Source organism: Anser anser (assembly GCF_964211835.1).
Source record: "Anser anser genome assembly, chromosome: 1".
NCBI lineage: Eukaryota > Metazoa > Chordata > Aves > Anseriformes > Anatidae > Anser > Anser anser.
The window spans coordinates 171,195,690-171,215,019 of record NC_139720.1 but is presented as its reverse complement, the minus strand read 5'-3'; the positions used below and the strand labels follow the sequence as shown (position 1 = coordinate 171,215,019).

The window sequence follows — 19,330 nt, the reverse complement described above, 5'->3', positions numbered from 1 at the left end:
GGCGAAAGTCGACCCCAAACCCACATGCCAAGGGGTAATCCTCTTCTTAGGGCAGAATCTGCGGATGTTTAGGAAAAGATAGATAGGCTTCTGAGTTTGTGTTTTTTAGTTATGAGAATAAATGTCAGTTGTGTCTCTGGTGACATGCTGTGGTGGCTCTGTAAGCCCCGTCACAGGGCTGTGCAAACTACTGGTGTCCAAGTAGTGCACAAGCCTTCACGCTGTGCCTCACCCATCCCCAACATGCTCAGGTGGGCTACCTGAGGTGAAGCGGTTGAGCCTGAGAAGCAGCTTGTGTGAGTGGGTGCCCAGACCAGCTGCACTGATCCCCCAGTGATTTCCTGGCCTTCTTCCAAAGGCTTGTTGCAAAAGTAGAAATGGTGTATGAAATGGTAGAAGGTACTTGTTAAAGGGCCATGGCAGCAGTTGGGGAAACAGAACTGAATATGAGAGCTTCTGGAGAGCAAAGGAAACGCTCATCTCCAAAGCATTAAGGAGGTTTGTTTCATCTTTCTTCTTGTGGTCCTGCTTCTGTTTTCGTCAGTCACCATGTGAAGGTCAACCAGGGGTATGTGTCAGGACAAGCTATGCAGTGCTGGGAAGCGGACTTGGGCTGTGTCCCCATGGTGCATCCCAGTAACTGCTGCTCCCTGGCGCATTGCCCCGGGGTTGCTGTGTCACAGTAGCGAGGGCTGTGAGGCCATGAGGCGCCGGCCATGCCACACACTCCTGTGACAACCTCAAAGGCAGCAGAAGGCAGGAAGGATGGTTTTGCGGCGGCAGGTTGCAAGCCGCAGAAGCACTTCCAGGCATCGCACACTCCTTGAGGACTGCATGGCAGCAAGCAGCAGTTCTTCCTTTCCTGGGAAGTAAGGCGTTAACAGCTCCCTTCTGGAGCCTGCTGAATCCCTTGTGTGAGTAGGTGCCTAAACCGGCTGGACTGATCCCCCAGTGACGTCCTGGGCTCCTTCCAAAGGCTTGTTGCAAAAGAAGAAATGGTGTATGAAATCACACAGAATCACAGAATCGTCTAGGTTGGAAGAGACCTCCAAGATCATCTAGTCCAACCTCTGTCCTAACACTAGCAAGTCCTACATTAACCATATCACTAAAGGCTACATCTAAACGTCTTTTAAAGACCTCCAGGGGTGGCGACTCAACCACCTCCCTGGGCAGTCCATTCCAATGCCTAACAACCCTTTCAGTAAAGAAGTTCTTCCTAACATTCAACCTAAACCTCCCCTGGCACAACTTTAGCCCATTCCCCCTCGTCCTGTCACCAGGCACGTGGGAGAATAGACCAACCCCCACCTCTCTACAGCCTACTTTAAGGTACCTGTAGAGAGCGATGAGGTCTCCCCTGAACCTCCTCTTCTCCAGGCTAAACAACCCCAGCTCCCTCAGCCGCTCCTCATAAGATTTGTTGCCAGACCCCTCACCAGCTTCGTTGCCCTTCTCTGGACTCTCTCGAGCACCTTGATGTCCTCCTTGTAGCGAGGGGCCCAAAACTGAACACAGTACTCGAGGTGCGGCCTCACCAGAGCCGAGTACAGGGGGACAATCACTTCCCTAGCCCTGCTGGCCACACTGCTTCTTATGCAAGCCAGGATGCTGTTGGCCTTCTTGGCCACCTGAGCACACTGCTGGCTCATATTCAGCTGCCTATCAACCAGTACTCCCAGGTCCTTCTCTGCCAGGCAGCTTTCCAACCACTCATCTCCCAGCCTGTAGCGCTGCTTGGGGTTGTTATGCCCCAGATGCAGGACCCGGCATTTGGCCTTGTTGAACTTCATGCAGTTGACCTCAGCCCATCGGTCCAGCCTATCCAGATCCTCCTGCAGAGCCTTCCTTCCCTCGAGCAGATCGACACATGCACCTAACTTGGTGTCGTCTGCAAACTTACTGAGGGTGCACTCGATCCCCTCATCCAGGTCATCGATAAAGATATTAAAGAGGACTGGCTCCAGCACTGAGCCCTGGGGGACTCCACTAGTAACCAGCCTCCAACTGGATTTGGTTCCATTCACCACAACTCTTTGGGCCCAGCCATCCAGCCAGTTTTTAGCCCAACAAAGCGTACACCAGTCCAAGCCACGAGCAGCCAGTTTCTTGAGGAGAATGTTGTGGGAAACAGTGTCAAAAGCCTTACTGAAGTCAAGGCAGATCACATCCACAGCCTTCCCCTCATCCACCAAGCGCGTCACTTGGTCATAGAAGGAGATCAGGTTCATCAAGCAGGACCTACCTTTCATAAACCCATGCTGACTGGGCCTGATCGCCTGGTTGCCCTGCAAGTGACGCGTGATGACACTCAAGATAATCTACTCCATGAGCTTCCCTGGCACTGAGGTCAAACTAACAGGCCTATAGTTCCCCGGGTCTACCTTCCGGCCCTTCTTGTAGATGGGCGTCACGTTTGCTAGCCGCCAGTCGACTGGGACCTCCCCTGATAGCCAGGACTGCCGATACATAATGGAAAGCGGCTTGGCCAGCTCCTCCGCCAGTTCGCTCAGTACCCTCGAGTGGATCCCATCCGGCCCCACCGACTTGCGTACATCCAAGTGTTGTAGCAGGTCGCCAACCATTTCCTCATGGATAGCGAGGGCCACTTTTTGCTCCCCATCCCCTTCCACCAGCTCAGGGTACCAGGTATCCAGAGAACAACCAGTCTTACCGCTAAAGACTGAGGCAAAGAAAGCATTGAGCACCTCAGCCTTTTCCTCATCTTTTGTAACTAAGTTTCCCCCCCCCATCCAGTAAAGGATGGAGATTCTCCTTAGTCCTCCTTTTTGTGTTGATGTATTTGTAAAAACGTTTTTTGTTATCTTTAACGGCAGTAGGCAGATTGAGCTCCAGATGAGCTTTGGCCTTTCTAATTTTTTCCCTGCACAGCCTCGCAACATCCTTATAGTCCTCTTGAGTAGCCCGCCCTCTTTTCCAAAGATTATAAACCCTCTTTTTTCTCCTAAGCTCCAGCCACAACTCTCTGCTCAGCCAGGCCGGTCTAGTTCCGCATCGGCTCGTCTTTGGGCACGTGGGGACAGACCGCTCCTGAGCCATTATTTCCTTCCTGAAGCGTGCCCAGCCTTCCTGGACTCCTTTGCCCTTCCTAACCTCCTCCCAAGGGACTCTGCCAGCCAGTGTCCTGAACAGCTGTTGTGGTTTAACCTGGCTGGCACCTAAACACCACACAGCCGTTCACTCACCCTCCCCCCTCCCTCTCTGGGATGGGGGAGAGAAACGGGAAAGTGAAGCCGGTGAGTTGAGATAAAGACAGTTTATTAAGACAGGAATATAATAATAACAATAATAATAATAGTGATAATGATAATAGTATTAATAATAATAATGTGTAAGAAACAAGTGATGCACAATGCAATTGCTCACCACCCGCTGACCGATGCCCAGCCTATCCCCTAGCAGCCGGCCCCCACCCCGGCCAGCCACCCCTATATATTGTTTAGCATGATGTCAGATGGTATGGAATACCCCTTTGGCCAGTTTGGGTCAGCTGTCCTGGGTCTGTCCCCTCCCAGCTCCTGCTGCACCCCTAGCCTGCTCGCTGGCAGGACAGAGCGAGAAGCTGAAAAGTCCTTGGCCTGGTGTAAACACTGCTCTGCAACAATTAATACATCAGCATGTTATCAGCGCTCTTCTCATCCTAATCCAAAACATAGCACCCTACCAGCTACTATGAGGAAAAATTAACTCTGTCCTAACTGGAACCAGGACAACAGCTCAAAGTCAGCCCTCCGGAAGTCCAAGACAGCGGTTTTACTGGTCCCCTTCCTGACTTCACCAAGAATAGAGAACTGAACCATTTCCTGGTCACTCTGCCCAAGACAGCTCCCGACCACCACATCTCCCACCAGTCCGTCACTGTTTGTGAACAGAAGGCTTGTTGCAAAAGCAGAAATGGTGTATGAAATGGTAGAAGGTACTTGTTAAAGGGCCATGGCAGCAGTTCGGAAAACAAAACTGAATGTGAGAGCTTCTGGAGAGCGAAGGCAACACTCATCTCTAAAGCCTTAAGGAGGTTTGTTTCATCTGTTTTTCATGTGCCACACATCCCAGGTGGCACCAGGAGCCGGGGCTGGGGTCAGCTATGTGTGCAAGAGGACCAGGGCTGCCAGCCTACGTTGTCCTTTGTGAGGGGATGGAATGCAAGCTTTGGGGCCTGCCTTTTCTCTTATGGTCCTGCCACAAGAGGAAAGGGAGGATGTCATTGTGGGAGTCTATTACAGACCACCTGGCTAGGATGACGACACCGATGAATTATTCTTTGTGGAACTAAGAAATACCTTGAGATCAACTGCCCTTGTCCTTATGGGGGACTTCAACTTGCCAAATGTCAACTGGGATTGCCACACGGCCAACTTGAGCAGATCCAGGAGGTTCCTAAAGCACCTTGATGATAACTTCTTGGTGCAGGTGCTAAGGGAGCCAACTAGGAAAGATGCCCTCCTAGATCTGTTGCTGGAGAACAGAGAGGGTCTTGCAGGAGACGTGGCAATTGGTGGCCATCTTGTTCATAGTGACCATGAAGTGGTTGAGTTTTAACATTTTTGGTGACAGGAGGAAAACTGCCACCAAAACTTCAGCCCTAGATACGAGGAGAGCAGACTTCAGGCTGCTCAGGGAACTGGCTAGCAAGGTCCCCGGGAAACTGCTTTTGAAGGCATTGGCATCCATCGGTACTGGTCGGTCTTTAAGCACTGCCTCCTAAAAGCACAAGATTAGGCAATTCCAAACTATCGGAAGTCAAGTAGGCGGGGCAGAAGGTCAGCTTGGCTGACCAGGGATTTTCTTCTGGAGCTTAGGCATAAAAAGAAAGTGTATGGCTGCTGGAAGCAGGGTCAGGCAATGTGAAAGGAATACAGGGACGCTGTTTGCATTTGTAGGGAGAAAATTCATGTGACCAAATCCCAATTAGAGTTGAAGCTGGCCAGCTCCGTGGGAGACAATAAAAAGTTTTTTTTGTTGTTGTTGTTTGTTTGTTTGTTTGTTTAAATATGTGAATAGAAAAAGGAGGACCAGAGAAAACATAGGTCCACTACTTAATGGGGATGGTCACCTCACAGACAAGGACATAGGCAAAGCAGAGACGTTTAGTGCCTTCATTGCAAGCCATGAGATTACTCTGAACATGGAACAGATAAAAAAAAAAAATGGATGATCTGTCAATTCTAACTTTGTAAAATTACTTTATTTGATTAATCTCTGTATCTGTAGGCTGTAAGAGGCTAATAGATCTCAATTAGTAAGAACAAAATTCTCAAATTATGTATCAGTCATCTGAACAGTACATAAAAGCAGTAAGTCTCAATAGTATCATGAATTCATGCATCTTTGAAAACCGAATTCTCAAAAATATGTTTTGTGTGAATTATTCCACTGTTCACTCAAACATTCAAAAGTGAATTTTTATATTTTTCAGAAGACTGGGTTCAAAATCACAGATTTTTATATATATTTTTTTTAATTTTCACATATAAAAACATATACATGTCTGTATAGACTTCGATCGATACCTGTATCTGCCAAACTGAAAAAAAGATACAAATTTTACACAGAAAAAAAAAAAATCTGTAAAAGGCAATATTGCAAATATTGTGGGTTTTTCTGTGATTTTCTCCCTCTCTAAGTGAAATCTCCTTTTTTTCCTCCTCTCTGTAAGTGAAATCTGCTCCTGTGCAGTTAACAAACAGGAAACAATATTTGCATTAATTTGGGATTAAGTATCCACTCAGAAGTGTTATCATAGGGCAAGAGTCTTGCTAGCAATTCAGAAGTGCCACATTAGCTCATTAATAATGAAAAAAAATAGAAAAAAATCTAAAAAATAGAAATGTAAACTTATTGTGCAAAGAAGCAGTCAGTGAGTATATGACAGTTAAATTAATAAATTGTCTCATACTTCCTGTTATAACTGTTATTGTTACTGTCCCACATGCTTATTTCATTTTTGAGAAATAAAAGGACAGAACTACATGATAACATTTTTCTTCCTTACCATCTGAGTAATATTTATAAACTAACTTATTTTAAAGGCAATTTTGTCTAGAACAGCTAAAAAATAGTAATAATAAAACCAAATGAGAAAAAAAACAATAAAATCTTCTCAAGCCAATAGACAGGCATATGGAATTCTAAAGAGAATAGGTTAAACCTGAAACAAGAAAGTTCACACAGTATCACAGTATCACAGTATCACAGATTTCTAGGTTGGAAGAGACCTCAAGATCATCGAGTCCAACCTCCGACCTAACACTAAGTACTCCACTAAACCATATCGCTAAGCTCTACATCTAAACGTCTTTTAAAGACCTCCAGGGATGGTGACTCCACCACCTCCCTGGGCAGCCCGTTCCAATGCTTAATAACCCTTTCGGTAAAGAAGTACTTCCTAACATCCAACCTAAAACTCCCCTGTCGCAACTTTCGCCCATTCCCCCTCGTCCTGTCACCAGGCACATAGGAGAACAGACCAACCCCCACCTCTCTACAGCCTCCTTTAAGGTAACTGTAGAGAGCGATAAGGTCGCCCCTGAGCGTCCTCTTCTCCAGGCTGAACAAGCCCAGCTCCCTCAGCCGCTCCTCATAAGACTTGTTCTCCAGACCCCTCACCAGCTTGGTCGCCCTTCTCTGGACTCGCTCGAGCACGTCCATGTCCTTCCTGTAGCGAGGGGCCCAAAACTGAACACAGTACTCGAGGTGCGGCCTCAATACTCAAGGTGCGGCCTCTAATGATCCTTCCGCAGGTTCCTTTCTGTCTATAGTCAAATACTGTTTTATTACATTTCAATTTTATATAACAGATATCTCAGTTACAATTTGTAAGTGATATTGATAATCTACACCATCTACATGATGTACTGGGTCGGGCTGGGATGTCAACTCTCCCTGCAGCAGCCCATACAGTGCTGTGTTCTGCACTCGTAGCTAAAACAGCAACGGTATCACACCAGTGTTGTGTCTGCTGCTGAGCAGTGCTGGCACAGCATCAGGACTCTCTCTAACCCCCCTAGGGGTGGGCAAAGATATGAGAAAAGAAACATCACCAGGGCAGCTGACCTAAACCAACCAAAGGGATATTCCATACCATATGATGTCACACTCAGCAATAAAAGGTGGAAAAAGGAGGAAGAGGGGAGGGGTGGGCTCTCGTTGTGAAAACGTCTGTCCTCCTCCCGAGCACCGGCTACGTGCGTTGAGGCCCTGCTTCAAGGACGTGGTCAAGCATTGCTCATTTGTGGGAAGTAGAGAGTAATTTCTTTCCTCTGCACTTCCACATAGCCTTTACTTGTTTTGTTTAGTTTTCCCTTTCCCCCTCCCTTTTCCCCTTTCCCTCTTTTTTTTCCCCTTTAGTTAAATTGTTAATTGTTTAGTTAAATTGTTTAGTTAAATTGTTTAATTAATAATAATCTTTCTTTAATAATTATTTCTTTTTTCCTTTAATTAAATCATCCTTATCTCAACCTGTGAGTTGTTCTTTCCTTTACTTCTTCCCCTCCTCATCTAAGGAGGGGGAGTGAGAGAGCGGTTGTGGCGTTCAGCTGCCTAGTCCGGTAAAACCACCACACATGATTGATGCCCTGTTTGCCCTCGGGACCATGCCTTTTGACACATTCTATTCCATTTTGTTTCTTCTTTTAATTCTTTCACTGTCTCTCAGACATTTAAGTGCAAATACAGTCAATTGATCCTTATTATTGATCCTTTGATCAATATTTGATATTGATCCTATTGATCCTGAAACATGATTTTGCAACCACTGCATCTCTTAAGTTGACACAATGTTTTTAGGATTGTTACACAAATCTGACATTGTCATTTCCACTATGTATTCACCAAGCACACAATGTCTGTAATAGTTTTTTTTTTTCTTTTTTCCAGAGACTTCAAGTAATATACATACCACAGCTGCTAGACTTGATAACAAAATATGTTGTCTAATACAGTTTACCTGTGTCAGTTTGTGTCCTTGTGTTAATTTTAAAGGTATCTGTTATTACAGCCAGTACTTTGAACTCTGTGCTGTTTTGAACCAGTAGAGGAATGAAAAAAAAGAGCGAGAGAAGACAGAAATATTAATCTAAGCGATTATCAAAATTTGGGAATGGGGAAAAGAGGTAAAATGTCACAGTGATGAAGATAAGAGCTGATAAAGATCCATTATGATACAAATACAATGCAGAGTTCAGTGCTTTTCTCCCGAAGAAAAAACACATATTCAGACATAGCATATATATTTGAATGTATCATAAATAATCCACTATGATCTTCTACTGGTATGCTTAATGATTATATTTATTCACTATAACTCCAAAAGAAAAAGTGGTAAAAAGCTTTCAGGAGAAAGAAAAGTTTAGTTTTAGCTCCTTTGAACTATCAGAAGAAATGTCAGAAACATAGACCTTAGGTTTGATGAAAGTACAGAGGTAGATATGTGAAGTCATTAGAATAAATGACTGCTTAAACATTTAGAATTTTTTTAGGTCTATTTGTCATCCTCCTCTTTTATTCTAGAACTTCTTTGTACAAAGATGATACAACATAGCATCATTATTAATTCAAATTCATTCCTCATTCCTCCATATAGTTCAGTTTGGTTGTGTCCTTGTATGTGATCTTCAACCTCTGTTTTGGTGGCAGGCTGTCATGTCTTGCTGACTCAAGTTATTCTTGTATGGCTTCCTTTGTCATTATGATATCTACCTATTCGCTGCAAAGTTGTCACCATCTTAATCTAATTCTGTTTATTTTTATTTTTTTAATTATTATATATATATTCTATTTTAACATTATGTTTTGTTTTTGTTTTTGTTTTTTCCTTTAAACCATTCAATTTGAGAAAAGAATCAATTGCTTAAACACTGATGTCACGTGCCAATTTCAGATATTTCAGGCCATCCAATTCATCCGTAAGGGGCTGGTGCAAACCTATGAAAACATTGAACCCTTCAGACCACATGGTGAAAGCCAGGCAGCATGATCCAAGGAATCTCGGAGACTAGGTAGCTGAATGCTGCTCATTAATTTCTTTCTAAGACCTTTCAACCCAAAGGGGCCCAAAACTGAACACAGTACTCGAGGTGCGGCCTCACCAGAGCCGAGTAAAGGGGGGACAATCACTTCCCTAGCCCTGCTGGCCACAGTTTCTTATACAAGCCAGGATGCTGTTGGCCTTCTTGGCCACCTGAGCACACTGCTGGCTCATATTCAGCCGACTATCAACCAGTACTCCCAGGTCCTTCTCTGCCAGGCAGCCTTCCAACCACTCATCTCCCAGCCTGGAGCGCTGCTTGGGGTTGTTGTGCCCCAGGTGCAGGACCCGGCACTTGGCCTTCTTGAACTTCATACAGTTGGCCTCAGCCCATTGGTCCAGCCTACCCAGATCCTCCTGCAGAACCTTCCTATCCTCGAGCAGATCAACACGTGCACCTAACTTGGTGTCGTCTGCAAACTTACTGAGGGTGCACTTGATCCCCTCATCCAGGTCATTGATAAAGATATTGAAGAGGACTGGCCCTAATACTGAGCCCTCAAACTGAACTCAAACTGAACAGGACAGTGGAACATTTCTGGATGCCATGTGCCAACATCTGTATTATTAAACAACATACACAGTCCTGGAAGAGCTCTGGTGCAGCTTTGGCTCATTCTTGAGCATGGTTCAGAAATCAGCATGAGCCAGGGAACAATGAGCAACATAGATATATAGTGGTCCTGGTAGTCACAGTAGGTAGCTTACAAACTGATTTTCACCTTTTCCTTTAATATTTTAGGTTAGAGAAAGTGGATTCCTGTATTTAATATAAAAACAAAATACAATTTGATGCTATTTGGTCTCCCTCCATTCTATCTTCCTGGCTAGAAGTGTGACAATACTGAAATTTAGTTGATAACTGCTGGTGGAGTCTACATTTTGCTAAACAGTTAATCTTGAAGAAGACACACTCTTGGTCAGCAGTTCTCCATGCTCCAGACTATGGGCTCAACTGAGTTATCAAACACAAGTAAATGAATGAGATGGCTCTTAGACTCCAACCTTCTCTCCACAGGGACTTTCCATATACTGTGTCATCGGCACCAGCTCCCTCAGATGGCTTAGGGCATCTCAGTTACTGTCAGACACAGGTGCCTAGGTAACTTACACTATAGACCTTCACTGATTATGGTAACGTTACACACATGGCAAAATTGAAACCAAAATTTAACTGAAGAACCAACTTCAAATTTTCAAAAATAATGTTCACAATTCAAGGCCAATTTATGCTTGTGCAAAATCTTTAAATAGTATACAGTTATATGAATTTAAGATTTTTAATGTCTTTTATATACAAATAAAAACAGAAGAGTTCCTTGTGGAGACCAAAGAAAAACCTTTGAAAGTATTAATGCCATTCTCAGTATCAGGAAATATTCTTTCTTTAAAAAAAAAAAATGTTATCAACTAAATTTGTTTTCACAAGCGTCTGTTACTGAGTAATGCAATAAACAGTCTTAGACCTGGATATTGTGCTTTCTCTTTCTTTCAACTTTTGCCTTTATACCAACTTTCTTTCTCTGCCTTTTTTTTTTTTAGCTCTCCTTCCAGCTTAACTTCTTATGTTCTTTTCTGAGTTCTCAATTTCTATCTCAAAATTTTAATGATGCCGTTATTTTCATAAACTTCACCTCTCTGTAGTAGCACTCAAAATATATTGAAAAAGTGGGCCTCTCTCCTTAGAGAACTAAAAAGGAGAACATACATTGCCATTTGCTGAAAAACATTTATTAAACTTATCAGGATGATAGCAAGTAAATGTTATGCTACATTAGAGCTGACTATCCATAAAGGGTTCAGTTTATTTTAGTATTTATGATGAAAAAAATAAATTTTGAGTGGAAAAATACAAACGTTTTTCACGTTCCATTCAAATACTTGCAGAAAGCTTTGAGTAGTCATACTAAAGCATTTATTTATTTGACATACATCCCCTACCCCTTCTGTGCCATGCGGACTCTTACTGCCACAGTAGGAGTCCCTCCTGCACCTTATCTTGAACATCTAGGAGAGCTAAGATGCCTACATTTGTTTGATATTAAGTCAAATCACCAGAGCAACTCAGATTTCTCATGATAAGCTCAGCTATAACTGAAAATTTTAAAAAACAACAACCAAAAAAAAAAAAAGGCACTTGATTTCTTGGTCTATTTCCATTCAAAATCTGGTGTGTTTTTTTTAACTGCACTATTTAACCAAGTGCAGTGAAAGTTAGAACTGCAAGTTGAAGATGTAAGTCATTTTTGTAGTTGTTTTTTTTTTCATTTTTTGTTTTCATTGATTTTTCTGTTTATATTGCAATTCATTCTCTGTTATATGGGAGCTTTTTAACTGAATACGAATTGGTAGATTCTAAACTTGTAACACTTATTTTCTGCTAACATTGACACCCTGTATTGTTCTAAGCAGTCAAATTTTAACTAATGGTTTAAACCAGAGTCTGAATTTAGAGCTGCCTGTAACATTTAGGCAATGCTGACTGAGGGCTTTATTGAACTCTCCAATGCAAATCTTAAAGGCCTATCAATCATTTACCTTGACTTTATCTGTTTTCTTTACAGTATTTTTTTGAAGTTTATTCAGCAGCTGTATTGTACTGAAACTACAGTATTGAAATGCCATGCAATTCGAGTGAGTTACATTTACTCAAAACATCTAAATTATTTGTGGCAAATCTACATTTTTATTTTCCTTTTGATGAGTGAGATTATTGCTTAATTAAAAAATTTCTTCTACTTTTGATTGCTTTGACTATGTCACCGTAGTTCTGCACAGCATCTACTCCCTTTTTTTGTGTGTGTTCGTATGTGTTTCAGATGACATTTACTAGATGCAATCTAGTTGCAACTGCAACTAGACATCTAGATGCAATTGCATTTGACTGATTGCAACCTGGATACAGGTAGAAAGTATTGTTTAGAGTGTTTTTATTTGTTTGCTTGTTTTGTAACAGCAATGCCCAAGTTTCTTTCATTACAAGCACTTTGAAGTTACGTTTCTTGTCTTGAAGAAGCTATAATCTAAATATGAAATAAAGAAAATGAAAAAAAAAAACACTATGCATCTCCAGTGTGTGAATGGAGAAACTAAAAACTCTATGTTAATAACATTATTAAAAGAAGAGAGACTGTTAATAGTGTGGCAGCATAACAGAAGAAAGGAGAACTTATTACTAAGCATTTTTTCTCTTTAGGGTATATTACATTTTTATGTTTTATTATTATCTCTACATGTTAAATCAATGCAGAAATAAAATTGGATTTTACTTCTTTTTTAACTTTATTTAAAAGTCATTTACTTTACCCCTCTGGAATGGCTGTTACAGGTCTTCCTACTTTCTCAGTATCCCTTCTTAATGCCTTCTCATCATTACAGTACAGGAGCCAACAAAAAGCTTCTGCACATACTAACTTTAAAGTTGTTTGAGTCACCAAAAACTGAAAAGCTCTTATAATAAGACTAAGAGTTTGGTGTGGTACCTCCAAGTGGGAAACTATTGCTCCATGATAATGTTTTATGATCTACCTTTTAGTGTAACATTCTACCCTTATTTATGAGGAATAAAAATGTAAAAAAGAATAAAAATGAAATAAATAGCAGTGCCAAAAATTACCTCGGCAGCATTCAGGCCATGGCCAGAGCTTGCCTGATATTCTTCCTATGAAAGTTATTGGAAGATAGGAAAAAAAGAATAATTACTATGAGGAATTAAACTAGAAATGACATAGAGGTTACAAACTGTGGAGGTGTCTAGAGAGATCCACAAGAACTGATAGCAGAATAACTATTTTTTTGTCTTTCACTTCTTTTGATGCAATATTCTGGCATTTCTTTAACTGAATTTTAACTTTTATAGAAATAGAACTATTGAGACTACATTATTACATAAAAAAAAAAAACTCTGCTTTTTTTTTTTACACTGCCATTTTGATGTTTCCTAAATTGGAGGAAAATGAAGAAAAATATCACTTTCATACTTTTTATTGAAAAGTAGAGAAAGTTTTGCCCTGGTTTCAAAAACTGATTCTTATTGCACTATATTGTAGCATACTAAATCTATTGCATTTTCTTAAATTAATCTTAAAATTAATTTTAATTGCATTTTTTTAAATTAATCTTTAAAAAGGGGAGAAAATAAGCAAAAATCATAATTTTAGGCAATAATCTTGAGTATTTTGTTTTTATTAATTTCTATTAGCATTCAGTATGAATGATGGTTTGTAATATGCTTTAATTTGCCCCAAATAAAGTAGTTTTAGGAGGATTTTTGTTGATAAGGGTTGATTTTATCTTGGATAAGATTTTATAAATTTTGTACAGGAAATGTTCTACTTAACATGTAGTACTGAATTTATAAACTCCACATATACCAATCATCCATTGCTCTACAAACAGTCTTATTATATGTTCTTAGGAATACAATATAAATATTATCTATCCTACTTTCCATAAAACATTAATTAGAGGGGGCACTCTGCTGGATATGCTTCTGAATACCCTTGGAAAAAAAATAATAGACAGGACCTGTCAATGTTTAGTCTGTTCGTTTTTTTACATAGTCTGCTTTCAGGTCCTTATGTCTAGTAGCAGGATGTGTAGGGTATGAAGTATCACTCTCGACAGAGGAAGATGTACTCAGGGAGCAGTTAAGTGAATTAGATGAGTCCATAGGACCAGAGAGGATATATTCAAAGAGGAGTGGCTGAGAGAGCTCAACGATGTCACTGAGACTATGTTCTCTTTTCTTTGACAGATAATGGCAATTGTGGGATGTTTCTCAAGACTGAGAAAAAGATTATTTCCATGTCTCTGTCCTCAGGAAGAAAGATGTGGGTAACTATAGTCGGATTTTCCTGAACCAAAAAGATCATGGAGCAAATCTGAATAGAATCTACATGCTGGATCACTAAAGACAATGAGGATAATCAGAAACTGGAAGAGGATGTCAAAAGAGGAACCTTCACAGATGCCACTATTTAATGACCCTCAACAGGCTAATCTAACTTTGGACTTGGACCTGCTTTGAACAGAGGATGTTGAATCAGACTCTAGTAGTTCTCTTCCAAATAAAATTATATTCTGGGACTGTTAACAGCCAAGGTAAAAATAAGTAGAAAGCCTTCTTCTGTGCTTGTTCAGCTACACCTGTCTAAAACAAAATAGAGCAAACACTATAAAATAAACAGAAAATTCAGAACACCCTTCTCTTCATTTTTACTTGTTGGACAACATTTCATTTTATTCAGAACATAAGGTTTTCAGTTCTTCATAATTCAACAGTTCTTTGGCCAATTCTTTGATATCTGTTTTTTTGACTGCAGACTACAGAGAAGTAGAAAATCAAATAGAAAGTTGTCTGAAGGTTTATTAGAAAATCTAAATCAGATTTTGGTTATTATTTCATGGTCAATCCTCTCGTTATTAAGGTATTTGCCTAGCTCCAGAAGGATTTAGATATGCTGTAGAATTGAAATGACAAATGTGAAATTAAATTTACTACTGACAGGGAGGAATACAAACATGAACAGCTGTCTTAAAAATATTGGGATGAATGAGCTAAACTAATTAAAAGAAAAACTTGCAGTTTACTCTGTCTCTTTCTCTACAAACTATGCAGTTTACCAAAATAAAGTAGGCAAAAAAATATACTGGTAAAAACATAGTTGAGTATTTTAAATAAACTATATTTAACAGGGAAAACTACCCATAATATTCCTGTGTATCTAGTAGGTATTTTTTTCCATCCAGTTTAAGAATGTAGATTCAGGCACTGCATTTGCTTTATTTTTTTTTTATCTCATCTGTGTTGGAAAATATGAAAAGCAAAAATAGACCAAGTAACTGTCGAGGAAGAACAACCAATTTCTCTTGTTTTCTACAAAATTCCATTAATTCAATAATATATAGGGATGTAAAACTGGACACAGATTAGAAGGCCTTCGGTCATTACCCCTCTATTTCTTTTTTCTTGATGGAAAGCACCTTAAGGCAAATCCTGCAGCTCTGGAACACTGTAAATGTAGATGGACAGCAAGACTGAAATTTAATATTATTCTCTTTGTACTTGTTATACCCATAAGGGAAAAATCCTGGTGTTTCAGATAAAAGCAACATCAGATGACAACTACCAGGGGTGCATAAGGTGTCAGATGCATTTTAATAGTGGTAAAAAGCCTGGAACACAGGAGCAGAGTCAGTTACCAGCTCAGTGGGTAGAAATTACTGGGGATTTTGCTGGCATCTGGGAATCTGAGTATATCAAGCCAAGACAGAAACAGTAAAAATGGAATCTCTTAACACTATAGAATAGAAACAAAATCTTAAGAATGAAAAGAGCAGAAAGAAGAGAAGAAAGATTTCTATGTTTATTACAGCTACTAATCTGAAACTACACGGACTCTGCTTCAGCTGTGCTGCAAACTACCTAGATCTGTTATTGCTTGTTAAGTGGTGTTATTTTCTCATTCATTTTAATTACTGGGGCTATTTAAATACTTTAATGAAGGTTTCTCTTTGCTTTTACTTATTAGTATTTGAACAATACTTTTGACTTCTCAGCCCTGCATATTCCACTTTTTTTTTTTCTCATTATGAAATTTGGTATATATAATATGCAAACTTTCTGTAAAACTTTGTGTCCATCTTCAATGTCCATCTTTGCAATGTTCAAGTTGACAAGGTGACCTTACTGTATTCCTCTACACCAAAAAGTTAATGTATGAATTCAAAAATATATTGGCTGTGTTTAGGATTTCCTGAAGGGGCAACCATAGTCCTGTTCTGGATTTACTGCCTCAGCAGAGAAACCAGAGCACAGGCAAGGAACAGTTCACCTGTAGGCTGCAGCCTTCAAGAGAGTTTTATTGCAAAAGTATTTGATTTCTTACCTTAAAACTCTAAAGCATGCTGTGTATTTTAATCTAAATTTTAGGAGTCCATTTTCATTTGTCTGTATGAAGTCAAAGACTACAGCCAAAATGAAAACCTCAGCAAATAATAGCCAAATAAACAAATAAGCAAATAACCAAATAACCAAATAAATAAAGCAAATAATTTTAACCTCCAATTACAATCCAGAATCAAGCAGTTTCATATATACTGGCAGTTTTAATACCAGATCATAGAACCATAGAATGGCTCAGGTTGGAAGGGACCTCAAAGATCATCTAGTGCCAACCCCCTGCCATAGGCAGGGACACCACCCACTACATCAGGTTGCCCAGGGCATCATCTAACCTGGTACTGAACACCTCCAGGGATGGGGTAGATCATCTTAGAATTTTTAAAATGATTATATATTATTTTTATACTTATCATTGCAAGTAATTAAGACGTTTTAAAGTTCATTCAAATAAACAATTAATATGAACGTGGTGTTCAGTATTATTTCACTATACATGTCTGAGAGACCCTGTATGACGGGCTTATTGGTGTGTCATGATCTCAAGCTGAAAAGTGTTCAGTGTATCTGTACAGCATCTAATTTCAGAAATTTCCATTCTCACAGATGAACACCATCAGAGCAGGAAGAGTTTGGCACACCCATAATAGAAAGTTTGCTAGTTGAGGGCTACTTGAACTACTGAAATCTGTGCAAAAGACCTTCTGTCCTGGTTTCATCTAGGACTGAGTTAATTTTCTTCCTAGTAGCTGGTAGGGTGCTCTGTTTTGGATTAGGATGAGAAGAGCGCTGATAACATGCTGATGTTTTAATTGTTGCAGAGCAGTGCTTACATCACGCCAATGACTTTTCAGCTTCTCGCTCTGTCCTGCCAGCGAGCAGGCTAGGGGTGCAGCAGGAGCTGGGAGGGGACAGACCCAGGACAGCTGACCCAAACTGGCCAAAGGGGTATTCCATACCATCTGACGTCATGCTAAACAATATATAGGGGTGGCTGGCCGGGGTGGGGGGCCGGCTGCTCAGGGATAGGCTGGGCATCGGTCAGCAGGTGGTGAGCAATTGCATTGTGCATCACTTGTTTCGTAGACATTAGTAGTAGTAGTACCTTATTATTATTATTATTGTTATTGTTATTGTTATTGTTATTGTTATTGTTATTGTTATTGTTATTTTCCTGTCTTAATAAACTGTCTTTATCTCAACTCACCGGCTTCACTTTCCCGTTTCTCTCCCCCATCCCAGAGAGGGAGGGGGGAGGGTGAGCGAACGGCTGTGTGGTGTTTAGCTGCCAGCCGGGTTAAACCGGGTTAAACCGCAACACCTTCAAATGCCCAACCTTCAAATATCACCTTCTGCAGTCACTTATTTTTGTGTTGTATAAAAAAAAGAGGGAAGCATACATAAGGGGCCACAGAAAATCCTGTTCTAAGAAATAAGCAGATCCAGAATATTTATTGTCAGTTTCAATATCCTGTGTTTACATCCTACCTGTGTGCAGGTATCTTCCGATTCCCAGCAATCAGAATAACGTCACAGAGCTGCTGTTGCTTCAGGTAGCTCTCCATCTTTCTGAAGGTTTGCTCAGCATGGTGAACAGCCTGGTAGAACTCCTCAGAACTACTCGAATCCATGTCACAGTGACGTGACAGGGGATGGCTGGCTGCTGACAGTCTGAAAAGCACAAAAGAAACTCTGTGTTGATAAGATGTGACCAAAATGTCTAGGTGTTGTCTAGACTTCATTGCAAACTTCTAGAAGATATGAGCAATCACTGCATCCTTCCCAATTCTCATCATCAGAAATACAAGATGGAAAATTTTTACTGCACTGTAAGGGACGAGTTGTAAGTTTTCACAGTGAAAGAGGGCTTTTCGTTTGTTTGCTTGTTTGTTTTTTAGCACAGACATGGAAATAATGTATTTCTTTCTTCTTTGATAAAGATACTAAAAATACAAATATGAACAACAAACAGATGTTCAGTATATTCATGTTAAGGTTAACACAACAGCTGCATCTTCATTATCAGAATATGACTGGGCTCTTTACATATGTTTAGCATTTTAGAGCAAAAATATTTTAAAGAGTTATTTATTTTTCTGTTTCATCATTAATATGCATCCACAAGATAAAGGAATAATGGAAAAAACATGGAAATTTTACCAGTCGGGAAAGAAAATTAAAACTCCAATTGATTTTACATGTGATGAATTGGGAATATTTCCATAATGATAAAATGCAAACCAACTTTTTAGCTAAAAGGCTTATTAATGCAACTTTAGCCAGCAAAGACAATGATATCTACAATTCCAAAAACTGAAAAAAAAAATAGAAATGGGAGAAAAATGGAAATATATTTTCACTTTGTAGTCATATTTACTTAGTTCAAATTTACTCAGTTCAGCAATTCTGGTTCAGAACTTTAATGAAAATAAGAAAATTTGCTAGCAAGCACTAGCCCTTGAGGAAACTATGTACTTCAAAATAATTCCTGACACAGACAAGTGCCTTCTTTTACAAATACATAATGAGATTTTTCCAAATGAAAGCCACAGGATTTTATGTATCTTGTGGTGAGAGAGTGTAAGTAATTTTGATAACTTACAGTAATAACATAGCAGTTTCATTATATAAACTTTGAGTTCATTGGGAACAGTATTAATAGACCTATTAGATAATGCTGTCTGCAATCCTGGTGCTGGAAACATTTGAAAAATGCATACGGATAATTAAAAAATCAGCTGTTATGATAATATGAAATACAGTTATTTAGAAAAAAAAAACTTTAATATTTTTACTGACTCTTGATGGACTATAATATGGTTTAGAAAAACAGTATTTACTTTTGACATATACCAGTGATTTATTTTTGAATTATTTTTTGTACAAAGGTGTTCTGCATAATGTCCTACAGTTATTGTATGAGGGTCTACATGGGAAAAGAGGAAAGGCTAGTTCATCTTTCTGTCACAGTAATTGCTACATTTCACAACCTTCCTTTAAAGTAGTTAGAAGCCTGAAAAATTGGAGGTGGCCTGCAGATAATTTTACACAGAACCAACTCAGTTACCATTGTATCTCACCCCCTGATCTGTGTCATATACAGGTATTAGTGTAAGTTACCTTTTAAAATTATTACCCACATTAATGTCACTTGCATAGAATTAAATTGGACCCTGAGAAATCATCATCTGTTTCAAATTAATCAATATTGCTATTTATATGCTGGTAAGGTTACCATATATGTGATCCTGAACCACTGGGTGGGTGGTTTACCCTGGGTATAAACCAAGAGTCTATAAGAAATTGAACTGGCAAAACTTTATTAGCCATAATTTATCAACAGAAGCAGTTATGAATTGGTGATTTAGAAAAGAATATTT

General features: G+C 39.8%; 1 protein-coding gene across 2 annotated transcripts in view; it reads right to left on the bottom strand.

Annotated features, from left to right (window-relative positions):
* KLHL1 (kelch like family member 1) overlaps positions 1-19,330 on the bottom strand; it is a gene marked incomplete at its 5' end in the record, with an annotated part of 250,391 nt that overhangs the window by 161,828 nt on the left and 69,233 nt on the right. For both annotated transcript variants that reach the window (XM_083819401.1, XM_083819402.1), the window contains one exon: positions 17,439-17,621. In XM_083819401.1, the coding sequence (XP_083675527.1) occupies positions 17,439-17,621 (183 nt within the window). The remainder of the gene's footprint in view (positions 1-17,438; positions 17,622-19,330) is intronic.